General features: G+C 36.1%; 1 protein-coding gene across 2 annotated transcripts in view; it reads left to right on the top strand.

Moving 5' to 3' along the window:
* The first annotated feature begins 942 nt into the window (after positions 1 to 942).
* The window catches only part of EIF3E (eukaryotic translation initiation factor 3 subunit E), a 54,559-nt gene continuing 40,076 nt past the window's right edge, over positions 943 to 15,425 (top strand). Inside the window, exons 1-6 of one of the 2 annotated variants that reach the window (XM_019467856.2) lie at positions 963 to 1,074; positions 3,864 to 3,967; positions 5,209 to 5,323; positions 7,004 to 7,121; positions 9,755 to 9,797; positions 11,467 to 11,571. In XM_019467856.2, coding sequence (XP_019323401.1) covers positions 5,266 to 5,323; positions 7,004 to 7,121; positions 9,755 to 9,797; positions 11,467 to 11,571 — 324 coding nt within the window. In that variant the 5' untranslated portion in view covers positions 963 to 1,074; positions 3,864 to 3,967; positions 5,209 to 5,265. Of the gene's footprint in view, positions 1,075 to 3,863; positions 3,968 to 5,208; positions 5,324 to 7,003; positions 7,122 to 9,754; positions 9,798 to 11,466; positions 11,572 to 15,425 lie in introns of both variants that reach the window. The other variant, XM_019467855.2, reaches the window with a different exon arrangement.

Here is a 15,425-nt window from a genome sequence, read left to right as displayed (position 1 = left end):
CTGCGGCTAACTAATAGTCTGTGTTGGAGCTATACTTTGGGAGTTGTCAAGGTATAGATTGCACTTAAAGCCCTTAGGTTGAATGATATCAACTAGGGCATTAACATAGAGAAAAGCTCCAAGACCCACAAGGACTCCAAAATGAAGAGGCCTGAAAGATGAAAACGGACTAGCAAAGGAAACTTGAGAATAAAATCCACATTCCTTATCTTAATCATGACATAGCCCTTTTCAGAGTCGTTTACCTTACTGTGTAGTCACACAGGATATTTAGCTATTGGAACATACCAAGTCCTTTCCTGTCTCATGGCCTTTGTGTTTGCTAAGCTTTCCACCAGCATAGTTTTACCCTGGCTCCAATTTTCGTGGCTTCCTTCTGTCAGTACAAACTCTCAGTTAAATTGTTACCCTAAGTTTTCTCTTACCCCCCCCCCCCCCCCCGCCAATTAAACAGGTCCAGCCCGACCACCCCCACTAAATTATGGCTTTTACTATAAACTAAAATTATTTCACTTGTTTCCTGTCTAGAAACGCATCCCACCATAATTTAACAAACGATTACAAAATGATCAATATATGCCAAACGAAACCTCAGGTCTATTCCTTCTTGTACGCAACTTTTCGGAATACAGGAGCCTCATTATCTTGTCCTCTGCCGCATCCCAATGTAACCGACAATCCCTCAGCAATCAATTCTCAATTTTCAATATTTATTAGCGAAATTCACTGCAGGATACTGACAAACTTTCAAACGGAAGATCTGGAGCCCGCAGCTCCGCCCAGTCCCAGAGTTGCCTAGAGGAAGGAACTACCTTACCTTGGCACGCATGCGCCGCTGTTCCCGGAGCGCTACGGGCTGAACCCCGCCCCTTTCTCCCTGGCTTGTTGAACTACTGCTCATGCGCAATGTGGGGCCTGTCTGTTCGTTTGTCGGCGCTATGAATAAAGTTTTAGTGAGCTCAGACTCCCTTTTTCCTTGCCAAGATGGCGGAATACGACCTGACTACTCGTATCGCGCACTTTTTGGATCGGCATCTAGTCTTTCCGTTGCTCGAATTTCTCTCCGTAAAAGAGGTGAGGGGGGCTTTGAGCGCGAGGAAGGCGTGGGAACGCGTGATACACTGGGGAAGGCCGAAAGGCGGTGACTCTAGCCCTAGGCCTGACACGTGTGAGGCGGCCGCCAGTTTGGTCCTGGATCGGGCAGTAAGGATTTGCTGGTAGTTTAGCGTCTTCTCAGTTGATTAGCACCGCAGAATTCGGTTGTGAAGAGAGGTGAAGTGACAGTAGGCAACTTAGGGGGAGAAAGAGGTCTTTGCTTCACTTCTTGACGTGACGGTGCCGGAGGGACTTCCGCGTCGGTTCCTCTCGGAAGTTGATCATTCGCCAGCTTCGCTGGGGTAATGCTTGCTTCCAAAAGCAATTTGGTGTGTGAGAGATTTTTATTTTTCTTTCAGAAACTGTGGGAAGGATGTGCTTGGCTTTGTTTTTGTTTGCTGGAACTTTGGAATAATTTTCCTACCCTTATGTGAAATAGCTAGACTTTAATTTCCATAAAGTTGTGCATTTTTCCCTTAGAGTTTTCCTGGTCTTTCTTGCCACTTCTAGAAGCGTGGCGTATTTTGTCGGATGGGGACGCCCTCCTGCCCCCGCCAAAAATTGGACAGTTTTTACTTAACAGTGCTTTTTTCGGTGTATACAGACTTCGAGTAATTTGAGTGTTAACATTCAGTTAGCTACTCAGAATATCGTGAGATTAGTCTGTGGTTTTGGTACCTCATTTTAAAACATCTCAACCCTAAAAGTTTTGATATACTGGTCTTAGTTATACCTTGAATTTGTTGGGAAATTGATACATTTTATTAATTATAATAAAGTAATATTATTATGGTGAAAGGATTCAAATATTGGCCAGAAAAGTAAATGAATTCTGCATGTGAACGCAGATTACAACATAAGTTTACTTAGGGAATTCTAGATTTGGGGAGTAGATTTGTGTGTCCCAAAAGCAATAAGACCAAAAAGCCCTTCAAAGAAACATAACATTGTTCTGATAACTTTTCAAATCTTCCTGGTAGTTACGGTTCATTAGATATGTGTACTCCTCATTCACCTGATCCTTTTCGAAATACATAACACAACTCCAAAGTTGTGATGTTAGGGAACAGCAAAGTTCCCTTACGGGATTGTTAGACAAATTACATGAGATAATGCATATAAAGTACTTAGCCTTGTGGGACAAAGTAAGTACTCGTGAATATTTTCTATTCGGAGGGTAGGCCATCCTGTATGAGAGAGGAGTGAGGCAACCACTTGGGGTTTTGAGGAGTGAGGTAAGGACAAGAAATGGGGACTGAGAAAACTGACCAAATACAAGAATTGGTTAGTGTGGATGACCCAACTGAGATTGAAAATCATACATTTATAAGAGCTCATGCCAGTCACTCTCAGATTGAAAGGAGCATTGGAAGATGATTGAAGTAGTATCAACATGTTTGGAGGTAGACATGTAAATATATGTCATTTAGAGATGGATTGCTGATCAGCAGAGAAAAAGCACAAATGTGATTGAATAGCATTGTTGCCTGCTCTTGAAACATTTTATAGTCATCCTTAGCCAGAACATAGAAAACAGATGATTTTTTTTCCCCAGAACTAGGGATTGACACTGAATTGTATTTGGTTTGAGAAAATGGATGGAATCAGTGATACTACTACTAATGAGGAAATCTTTGAAATAGCTAAAAAATGATATCTAAACTAATGTGGTGACAACGAAAAAGGGTGATATAAAAATGAGAAAGAGCAGAGGGTACAATGGGATGATGAAGCATTTTAATGATATTGGTGACCAAGATGATGAATTTAAGTTGGAAGTCTTAGAGATGAGGTACTAAGTGAAAGTTGTGAGATAAAGAAATTTTAAGGCTTGAGGGTTTTTTTTTTTTTTAATGTTTATTTTTGAGAGAGCGCAAGCAGGGAAGGGACGGAGAGGCAAGGGACAGAAGATCCGAAACAGGTTCTGTGCTGACAGCAGAAAGCCTGATGTGGGCTGGAATTCAGGATCTGTGAAATCATGACCTGAGATGAAGCTGTACGCTTAACCGACTGAGCCACCCAGGTGCTCCAAACCTTGAGTTTTTAAAGATCTTCATTGTGGATGTTGGATTTTGTGGAGGATGACAGCAGGAAGAGATGTCAGAAGAATATTTTCAATCTCTTAAAAAGTTGGAGCTGTTTCCCAGAGATTGATAGACCACAGATTGGCAAACTATAGCCCGTGAAGCAAATACAGCCCTTTGCCTGTTTTGTATGGTCTGTAAGTTAAAAATAATTGTAACAGATGGACGTTTGCAAACATTTTCAGTTATAGAACACTGACTTTATACCCCAATTGAGTGAAACAGTTCCCACCCAGAAAGAATGACATTCTTCTCATTAGTATATCTCTTTTACAAAAAAGTTTACTCCATTATTTTTTACTTAGAAAAGAAATTGTGGAAACTCTTACAGTACTGATATAGCCTATCCTAGATTTTTGCTTCTTGGTTTAAAAGTCTAAAATATTTCCTATCTACCCTTTACAGAGTAAGTGTGGGTGGGTATAAGGCAGAATTTAGAGAAGGTGATATAAGCAGATGCAGATTTAAGAGGCTAGTAAGGTCTTAATGGCAGAGGAGCGATGCTTTGAATCTACAGTAGAGACGATGCAAATTAAAAGCTATCAATGGGGTGGCAAGAAGAGGTTGACACACTAGAGAAAGATGTTTTCACTCAAGATTAGGTTCTCCTGTTTTTTTAAGTAAGCTTTTTATCAGGTATAACATTCATACAGAAAAGTGCCAAATAATAATGCCTTTTTTCAGAGTGAACCCACTTGTGTGACCACCATCCAAATCAATAAATAAAACATTACAAACATCCTAAAAACCTTCCTTCTGACCTTTCCTAGTCATTACACCCCCCAAAGGTAAGCGCTAGTCCTAGAATAGTTTTGCCTGGTTTTGAAATTAAGCATTGTAGTGCTTTGTATGATTTATTTCCTTCACCACTGTGAGAGTCATCCAGGATGTTAGGGTAACTGTAGTTCTTTCGTTCCCAGTGCTGAGTATTAATATGTTAGATGAGTAGACTACAGTTTATCCATTCCAATAATTGATAAACTTGGCTATTACAACTAGTACTGCCATGAACATTCTTGGAAATGCCCTTTGAATATATTCCCCCATTTCTCTTGGGTATCAAGGATCAGAATTACTGGGTGAAAATGTATGTTTGATTTTAGGAGATAAAAACAGTTTTCCAAAGTGGTTGTACTTCTGCCAGAAGAGTTAAGTGTTCAGTTACTCTACTTCTACACCAACACTAGTATTGCCAGTTTTTTGTGTGTGTGTGCGTGTTTTTTTTTTTTTCAAATGTGGCTTTAACTTGCATTTTCTGTGTGATTAATGAAGTTGAGAACCTTTTTCGGTGTTGGCCATTTGATTATACTCCTGTAAAGTGGGTATTAAAATTTTTAGCCATTTTCAATTATTTTTCTTATATTCTGTAGGAGTTCCTTATATATAGTTTGGAAGTTTCAGTTTTGATCTCATAGCTGTACCATTTGATCACCTTCATCTTTTCACAGGCAGTGAAATGTGGAATCTTCTTGTGTTTTTTCTTTCCTTGACAAAATTAAATTTAGTATGCAGATCTTTTGCTGAAGCCTTATCTTGGTAACTGTTCACTTAAAAAAAATTTTTTTAATTTTGATTACTGTCTCCTTAAATACTGTATAGGATCCTTACATGTTGCTCATTGCACTAAACTTCACATTTATGTGAGTTCGCTTGTGTGTCTGTTTGATTCCTGTAGTATGGGTTAAATTGTTTCTTGAATTCCTTGCAAAGCAAAAACCTGATACGACATGGCTGACCTAGAGAATGGGTGCTAGTTCTGTTTTAGTGGTGTGGATGGGTAAGGATTATGAAGGATTCAAATGATTTAGCAAAAAAAAATATGTGGGGGTAGAGGAGAACCCACCTCAAGGAGAGATGGGTAGGCATCATGTGGATGTGAGAGATAACTAAGAAGGTAAAAAATTTGAGTTGATTGCTGGTGTGGCAAGGAAACCACTATATATGCTTATCAGTAGAGTTGGTGTGGATATTTATTAGTTTATTTGTGGGAACTTAAACATAGTCATTAGAAAGTAATTTTCTCTTGCAGATCTATAATGAAAAAGAATTATTACAAGGGAAATTGGATCTTCTTAGTGATACCAACATGGTAGACTTTGCTATGGATGTATACAAAAATCTTTATTCTGATGATATTCCGCATGGTAAGTTTTGTCATTTGGAACTACAGCTTGTCTTGTGAACTGAGGATATGTGTGTTAAAGTTTTGTGATGTATAAAAGAGCTTTTAGCCAAGAGCCTTTAATGCTATTTGAGGTTATTATGGTTTAAAAGTTCTTTGGATGAAAGGTAATGTGAAGGTTACATGTCATCTAAAGTATATTATTTTCTCACCACAAAAAGTGTGAGACTACTTTAAAACATGGTCTTTAAATATTTTCAGTTTATAGTATGTATCATCAAAATTGTGCTTATGAATGAATTGTCTCCTTGGAATTATCTGAGAATGTGGCTGTTTTTGGTTTGCTAGTAACTTTTTCAGTTAGCATCTGTGTGCCTTAGAGATTTTTTTTTTTTTCCCATCTTGAGGCATCTGGGTATAGTCACGGTTCTCATAAATAATGTCCCCAGTCCCAGCATCGTCAGTTCACCTGGGAGAGCTTGTTAGAAATGCAAATTTTGAGGTCATACCCCAGGTCTACTTAATCACAAAGTGTTGGCTGAGGCCCAGCACTCAAATTGGAGAACTGCTGTGGTATGGTGTTTTCCACGTTTCCTATGGTAATAGATGTTCCTTTAAAAAAAAAAAAAGTTTCCCCGTAAGTTTGAAAAATGCTGTATTATTTCTTTTGTGAGCATGTTATTTTAAAAGATTCTAAGAATGCTTTCAGTACATAAATACAATTTATTTAGTTTAAATTGACATTTTCCATAATTTAAGCACATATCCCCTTCTATGTTTGAGAAACATTGTTCTAGTAATACTTTTTAATGTGTAACACAGAAATTATTATACTAAACATAATCACCTTTTTTGCTTATATTACAGTAAGTGACAGTAGCTCTTTAAATTTTAGTTTGTGATGAAAAGGTTAACTTTTTAAAAAAATTTTTTTAATGTTTATTTTTGAGAGAGAGAAAGTGCGCGCGCGGGGGAGGGGCAGAGAGAGAGGCAGACACAATCGCGGAAGCAGGCTCCAGGCTCCGAGCTTCCAGCACAGAGCTCGAAGCGGGGCTCTAACCCACAAACTGCAAGATCATAATCTGAGCTGAGCCGAAGCCACCCAGGCGCCCCCAAAAGTTAACTATTTCAGAGTAAAAGTTTAAAGCATGCCTGCAGGGTAGGTTATGTTCAAGTTTTCTGTGGCTCTTCATAATGCAGTAAAAAGAAACTAGAATTGGGTTTGATAGATTACAAAAGTAGGTTTATAGTGAAAAGAGAGATTATTGGTTGGATTTAAATTCCATTCAGTCTAATTGAAAATCTATAGTAATGTGTAAACCACTCTGAGTCTCTGTTCAGGAACTCCGGGATAATACTCATCTGAGAAAATTCATTGAGAACAAATGAAACACTAGGAGTAAAGTATTTGAAATGTGGATTTAGATAATTTCTCAGCAGCCACCCCCCTCCCCCAGCTGTATTTGTATATTCCTCAGTTTTCCTTAAGAATAAGAAGGGGACTTCTTTATGTGCTTCTGCATTGCTAGAAAGAAAAAAAATGGATTTGCGAGACTTACCGGGTTGGTGGTTCCTGGCATGTGAATATACTAGGGGCAAATAAATCTATGTACAACTGAAATAAATTGAAATTTTTCCAGAGATATTCTCATGGTGAGCAGTATAGTTCAACATTATAGTACTCCTTTGCATTTTTAATTAGCTTTGAGAGAAAAAAGAACCACAGTTGTTGCACAACTTAAACAGCTTCAGGCAGAAACGGAACCAATTGTGAAGATGTTTGAAGATCCAGAAACTACAAGGCAGATGCAGTCAACCAGGTAACCTCCCTTAATTTGAATTCTAAAAATTCTTTTCTGGATTAATACAAATGTTAATTCAAATTTTATTTAATATCCCATCATAAAAGTTCAGGGTTTAATTGATAACTTTATCTGTTTATTTTCATTTATCCTTATTGTGTATGGAACAGGAATTCCTTAATAAATATTAATACTAATTTTTTTTTAACTTCTTTACCAGTTCCCCAAATCTGATCATGCTACAGCAGTTCTGCCTTCCTCCCCTCTTCCTAGGGGACATTTGGCAATGTCTGGTGACATTTTTTCATTGTCACAATTGGAGGGGTGCTACTGGCACCTAGCAAGGAGAGGCCAGGAATGCTGCTAAATATCCTACAATGCATTAGACAGTACCCTACCCTCCAATAAAGAATTATCCACCCCAAAAATGTCAGTGGTACTCAGGTTGACATACCTGTGCCTGGGCAATACCTAGAGGGAAACCTGAGCTCACTTTATCATTTGGCTACATTCTCTCATATCCTTCCAACCTCATTGCCCAGCCCACGGAGGGAGGGTGGTGTGGAGCTAATAAAGTTATTTTATTCTTAACTTCTCCTTAATTAGAAATAAACATAGTGCTTGGTTTCCAAAGAATGCATATTGACTTACTCTGTCTTAATATATATCATTAATTGAAGCCCTTTGAGTTATTAGAAACTTTTTAAAATAAAATCTCCTACTAAAATTGAATATTGCCATTGTGGTAAATCTTAGCTACCAACATATTTACTAGAAGAATTGCTGAAGATCTTGCCATGTTGTATCTTCAGCTTTTACAATATATGGCCAAACCAACTATTAAGAGAGATTAATTCTAAGTTGTCATTTGTGATCTGGGGAAGTGTTACTAGATAATTTTTAACAAGACAGCAAATACTACACTATTATTATACCATCTTTTAAGTTTATTTTTCAATTTTATTTTTATTAAAATTTTTTTTTAATATTTATTTATTTTTGAGAGAGAGAGACAGAGTGTGAGCGTAGGAGGGGCAGAGAGAGAGAGAGGGAGATCCAGAATCCGAAGCAGGCTCTGGGCTCAGAGCTGTCAGCACAGAGCCCAATGTGGGGCTGGAACTCATGAACCTTGAAATCATGACCTGAGCCGAAGTCAGACGCCCGACTGACTGAGCCACCCAGGCACCCCATCTTACAAGTTTATTTATTTTGAGAGAGAGAGCACACGTCTACGTGTGTGCATTCAAGCTGGGGAGGGGCAGAGAGTGAGGGAGAGAGAATCCCAAGTGGGCTCTGAGCTGTCAGCGCAGGGCCTGACACGGAAGCTCAAACTCACGCATGGTGAGATCATGACCTGAGCCGAAATCAAGAATTGGCACATCACCCAGGAGCCCATATACCATATTACAGTGTAGCCTGCTATATTACTAACATACACTGTGTTATACTACATATATATACACAGATTATATACACACACACAAACACAGATAGCTATACGTAAAATATATATGATTGCTTAGTAAGATAAAGCCATCTGTGTGTGTGTGTATATGTATATATATATGTGTGTATATATATACATACATACATATATATATATATATATATATATATACACACACACACACACATACACACACACGCTACATGTATACACTTATAATGATTTAGGCCTTCAGGTCACATGTAAATGCCCACAAAGGAACAGCTGAAATAATCTAGCTGTTAGGGGACAATCAAAAATTTAGAATTTAAATTCGAATTTATTCTAGTCACTTAAATACGAGGAAGTAATGAGATTAGGGTTGAATAAGATGAATATAGATTTATTCACCAAATATTAGAGAGCACTCCTTGCAGTTTAATAGGCATGGCATTGAGATAAATGAAAGAATGGAATTGTTTTAAAAACTTGTAATTAAACTACTTATTTTCAAAGTAATAACCTCTTCCTGCCAATTTGTTTTTAAATTTTGTTCAACATACTGTATTTCTCATACTTTCCCAGAAATACCCAATCAACCAAAGGACAGTGATTACATACTAAAAGGTACAAGGAGTATAACACAAGTAATTCACTATGATCCACAAGAAATGTTAAGCTTTTTTTGAAATCTTATGTTAAAAAGTTATACATGTTTCATATTCAGTATTATAATATACCCATGTTGATTTTGGTGATGATATATTCCTTCCCCATTAAATCTCAAGTAAAATTATGTTCCAGAAAAGCATTCCACAGCATTCCCTCTCGTGGTAAGCATAAGAAAATGTTTCCTTTTTTGAAAATGCCCAGAAAGTGGGTCACTGTGCCATCTATCACTTGTTCCTTGGTGTCTTTGTCATCATTTTGTCTTTTACCCGCCTGGCAACATCTTAGTTATGCAAAGCTAATTTAAGAAAAGTTAAATTGGATTGACACTGAGTTGGATAATAATTATACAGGGTGTGTAGCATAGATATATAAGTTAAGCATAATTGATTAATCTTGTAATGTTCTGTTTATTTGATTCTGGAAGACTTACTTTGTTTCTAGTGTTTAAGTATTAAGATATTTAGATGGCTTTATGTGGGTAATAGGAATGTTTGGATATGCTCATTTTGTTTTCTGTGGCCTATCAAATCAGTAATTTTTGTTTCTAATTTAGAGATGGTCGGATGCTGTTTGACTACCTAGCGGACAAGCATGGTGTAAGTGGTATTTTAAAAATTTCCTAATTTTCCCATTTATAATTCATTCTACTTTAAATCATTGTTAATGCATTTGATGGCAGTTGTATTCATGTTGGCAATGATTCCACAAATCTAACAAAACATATTTAAGTGATATATTGGTCAATAAAGGGGCTCTTTCTTATCTTTAAAAAAAAAATTTCTTTAGGGCACCTGGGTGGTTTAGTCGGTTAAGTGTCCAACTCTTGGTTTCAGCTCAGGTCATGATCTCAGTGGTTCGGGGGTTTGAGCCCTGTGTTGGACTCCCTGCTGACAAGGGGGAGCCTACTTGGGATTCTTTCTTTCTCTCTCTCTATCTCTCTCAAAATAAATAAATAAATAACACTTAAAAAAAAATTTCTTTAGTTGTCCTGTTTCAATAAGGTTAAAGAATAGTGCTGTAAAGACAGGTTTGTGGCTTAACAAGAATACAATTTCCAGATTGACTTATTAAATATATGATATGTTTTCAAAACATCAGTTTTTAAATTGGTGCTGATAAGAAAATGAGATGCTTATACTTACCTTTATTTTTTTATAAATATTATTTTGAGCGAGAGTGTGAGCGCAAGTGTGCTTGTGAGTGAGGTGGGGCAGAGAGGTAAGGAGAGAGAATCCTAAGCAGATACCACACTCAGGTCATCATGGAGCCCAACATGGGGCTGGAACTCATGACCCTGAGATCATGACCTGAGCTGATATCAGGAATTAAGGGTCAGATGCTTAACTGACTGAGCTACCCAGGCGCCCCACTTAAACTTACCTTAAATCATAGAAATTCTCAAAACTTTTTATTTTTCCTAGAATACTCAAGTAATAGGTACCATTTATTTTTGATGGATTAACAAATAAAGATAGAACTAAATTTGAATTAGAAATGCTTTGAGCAGTAGAATTAAGTAATACTTTGGCTGCCTTGTGGAATATAGTAGCTCTTGACATTATCGAGGTTTTCATAAATACCCAATAAGGGAATTTTATTGTAGGCTTTTCTAGTCATCTCCCAGTCTCCCTTCCCTTGTGTTAACTCAAAGCATAAGGATTTACATATAATTAATTCTTTAACTTGCATTCAAGTTTTATCTCTCATTTAACAATTACTTTGGCAGGAGGTATGCTGACCACTGTGCAAATTATTCTTTCTGGTTTCCATATAGAATGTTTGGTGTATTTGATAATGTTCTAGTTCGGAGTCCTTCTCTTAGATTTCTTCACTTTCACTTTGCTTGCATTGCTAATGTTAATATTTCGTGTCATTTGGAGGCCAGTTTTCACAGAGAATTGAAGTTTACTGTACATATTTGTACAGAATCACAAGACTGTATAGGGATGCATATATTTGGTAGTTATCTAAGCTCATTAACCAGCTGGGAGACCTTCCCACTGCAATTCAGATTTGGATTGCAACAAATTAGGTATTATAGAATTTGTAACTCTTTGAGACCAGAATTGTGAATGCTAAATCCACCAATTCCTAACATATGTTTTAAGAGTCATATGTATTTCTGATCATGGATTTTGTTTTTGTTTTTTGTGACACTTGGCATACACAGAATTGACTTCTAGGGACGTTTAAAGGAGTGAATGGTTTGAATTTTAAAACTCAAAGTTAGAAATAGAACTGATGCTTTTTCTTTTCTTTTTTTAGTTTAGGCAGGAATATTTAGATACACTCTACAGGTATGCAAAATTCCAGTATGAATGTGGGAATTACTCTGGAGCAGCAGAATATCTTTACTTCTTTAGAGTGTTGGTAAGTAATTTTTTTTTCTTTCAGATTTTGTAGGTTTTACTTGCTTTGTCAAAACATGTCTATAGATTTGAGTCTGTACATTAACTTTTCAAGAATTCTTAGGGAAAGGAAAAAATAAAACTTTTCCTAACAAAGAACAAATAGAAATAGGAAAGCTTATATCAGGACCTCAAAATTTGAAGAAAGATTTAACTTGTCCTTGAAATCCAAAAGTAGGAGCCACTAATTTGTTATTTTATGTATAATTGTATGATTTTAACATTAGCAAAATTCTATCAATTTGTTATGTTACTGTGCAGCACAGTGAGCAGCACATTGTGGGTACTTAATAAATATTTATTGAATAAATCCATTATTCCTAACTTTAATTCATTATTTTATGCCGTATATCTCCCTTGAGTTTGTTTTAAACACTGTGGAATTCTTATGATATTTGAAAAAAAATTACACCTTAATAGTAACTTTTTTCCATTTACTTCTGTACTCAGCTGAGTTTAGAATATGAAACTCTGTGTGTGTGTGTGTGTGTGTGTGTGTGTGTGTGTGTGTGAGAGAGAGAGAGAGAGAGAGAGAGAGTGAGTGTGTTTAATGTAGGAGGTAGGTGAGTTTAAATGGTATTATTAGAGCAAATTTCTAACCATAAAGAATCCTGTTTGTTATTTTCATTTGGCTATTTGACATGTTCCTAGATTACTGCCTTTTTAAAAAATTTTCAATGTTTATTTTGAGAGAGACAGGGATCAGGGAGGGGCAGAGAGAGAGAATCCCACGCATGTTCCCACGCATGCTCCATGCTCTCAGCACAGAACCCATAGCCTCATGTGCGACTTGAGGAACCATGAGACCATTACCTGAGCTGAAATCAAGAGTTGGACTCTTAACCAACTGAGCCACCCAGGTGCCCCTAGATTTTAGGGCTTTTGTTTGGGAGGAAGGAGAGTTCCATGAAGCCACAGAAAAAAATCAGCATTTGAAATGAAAAGATCTCTTTCTCATTTTGCCTTCTGTGTAGGTAATTGTATTAATAAATGCCTTGTGGAGTTATCAAAATACCCTTGTTTTAACTAACTTCTCATTTGAAGAATTACAATTTGTTACCTTGGGTTAATAAGCAAGTACCTAAGTCTCTGATTTCTCTAGTTAATCCTAGATGTTGGGAAATGATCTCTTAAGACAGGGACTTGACTGTTTTCTAACCTTGGAAGAGTCTGTTTCTTCTGTCTCTGTTTTCTGGTGCCTTTCTTTTTTTTTTTTAGCCGCATATGTCAAAAGATGTAGGGCTGCTATCTTTGGTTGTTTTCCAGGAAATTAAATTTTCTTTTGGGGGGGAGCAGGGAAAGGGAAGAGATTGATATGTTATTAATTCAAATAATTCCTACACTTAAAAAAAGTACTTAGAGAACTTCATTTTTTAAAACTACCATCTATCCTTCAAAGAAATAAAGATTTTCAGTTTATTTCCAAGTTTGATTTGAAAAAAAATTATTTTTCTCTTGCTCCCGTTTGTGAATATTCTTAATTTGCAGATTAGCTGTGGTTAGCTTGCAAGTGCATTGAAGGTAATCAGTGATGCTAAACTTGTAGTGGCTTATCAGAAAATTCCATCAGTTTTACTTTGAATATTATGAAGGATTTAGGAGAGCAAAAGTTGATTACTTTGGAAATGTAAACAGCTTAGACCAGGATTGTAAAATCAGAAGCCTGATATGATTACAGGTACATGAAAAGAGTTGGTTATTCATATCATTTGTTAATGCTGGGAGTGAATTTTGAGAATGAAGATTTAGTGTCATGTTAGAGTTCTAGCACAGTAAATTTATTGTTGCTGGTCAGTGAGTGAATGTGCCATTTTGCTAAGACATGGAAACTTAAGGTAACTGCTGGAAATCCAGATATTGAAACTCTTCTAGCATATCCATCCTTGAAAGCAGGTCGGTATGAAGAGCCAACTGTAATGACATGGACTTGAGCCAGAGTAGTACGCATGAATCTTTGGGGGATTAAGAAACTTTCTATGCTGTTACAAAAAAGCTTTTATCCTAACAAATATAACATTCTAGTCTTAATAGTATATTATATGTAGTAATATTTTGTAATTAGTCTGACAATTTCTACAAATGCTCGTGAAGTTTTTATACTTATTTTTTTTTTTTTTTTAAATGTGAAGATCTAAGTTAGTTTCCTAACTTAAAAAAATCCTCAGTTTTAAACCTTAGCATTACCTAACAGGTCTTGTGTTGGAACTCAAATGACATTTGTTAGGTGATTGATTACCATGATTTGAGCACAAAATCAATGTTTTACGTTAAGAGCAGTTAAACTAGAGTGATTAGATAGTGCTTAGAAATTAGGTGAAATTTATTTTTAAATTCATGTCCCATCTGTGTGACAAGACATTTGAGTAGCTGGGAGTTGGTTACTTTCTGTTGGCATATTGATGGAGGCTAACAAAGCTAAGTTTTAAAAAATGAATAATTTTACTTCTCCTTTTCTTTTGTTTGGATAGGCATTACTATAAAATGTATGTATATGTGAAATCTTGTTAATAGCAAAGATTAAAAATCCTGGTTTTGATTTGGGATGAATAATGTCAGTGTTTTACATGTTAGTTATTTACTTTTATTTTTTTGTAATAGCCTTTTTTTTTTTTTCATTTCTAAATTCTTGTCTGGTGGTTGGGTATTCTTTTAAATCTATAGTTAGGGAAACATAAGATATGAAAGAACCATTGTAACTATGATCTGAGATTAGAATTTGACTCTCCAGGTGACCTATTGTAGGTCAGTGTTGTGTAAATTAAAGCAGTGTGACCTCGGAATCTACCTTTATTTTTAAAAAGTTTGGTGGTTTTTAGAATACATCAAGCAGTGTTTACATGCACCCTATATGGTTGTACTCTGAGAAATGCATTAATTTGGAATGAAATGGTAGAGCAGATTTAGTAGGAATTTTTGAACGTTTTTGTTTTAAAAGTTATTTTAAAAAATTAATAAAAGGTATTAACACTGTATTTTAATTATTTTGTGAAAATCTGCCTTCTCTGTGGCCTCTGACTCTAAAATATAACCCTCCCTTCATCCAGCAGCTATTTGAAATAAAAGTGATTTTAAGATGCTAGAACTATTTGTGATCATATTTTACTAGCATGGGTTTTTGTTGTTTTCACTCAGAATTTTAAATTTATCTCCTGTAAGTACATGCCATTTGGTTTAAAGGTACTTTCCCTTGACTTAAGAAAGCTTAAGTAGTGATGACTTTTGGAAGCTTTAGGATCTTAGGTGATGTTTTGGGTCTGATGTGCTCTGTTTGATAATGTTGGTGTAAAAGATGTTTGGGGCACCTGGGCGGCTCAGTTGGTTAAGTGTCTGACTCTTGATTTCGGCTCAGGTCATGATCTCAGTTTTTAGTTCATGAGTTTCAGCCCAGTGTCAGGCTCTGCACTGACAGCATGGAATCTGCTTAGGATTCTCAGTCTCCCTCTCTTTCTGCCCCTCCCCTGCTCCCTTGCATGCTCTCTGTCTCTCAAAAATAAACATTTTTTAAAAAGTTATCTGTTTCATATTGATTTTCAGATACATAGATTATCACATTTTAATACCAAACTGGGTTGTGTCTTAAATTGGTTGTGTTTTGGAAACATAAATAATAGTGTATCTTAAGATTGATGGCGTCTTAAATTTGATAAAATATTCCTCAGATTTTAAAGTAAGGATCAAACATTTTATCCTTTATAATTTGAACAGTGATTTTATGGATTTCTGTAAATCAATTTTTAAATTTCACTGAGTTTTGACAAATGCATATACTTGTACAACTATCACCATATCAAGATAAAGAATATTTCTGTTAATGCA

Source organism: Panthera pardus, unplaced genomic scaffold (assembly GCF_024362965.1).
Source record: "Panthera pardus isolate Hobbes unplaced genomic scaffold, ASM2436296v1 HiC_scaffold_7, whole genome shotgun sequence".
Taxonomy (NCBI): Eukaryota; Metazoa; Chordata; class Mammalia; order Carnivora; family Felidae; genus Panthera; species Panthera pardus.
Note: the sequence above shows the minus strand (reverse complement) of the source record. Positions and strands in the feature narration are given on the sequence as shown.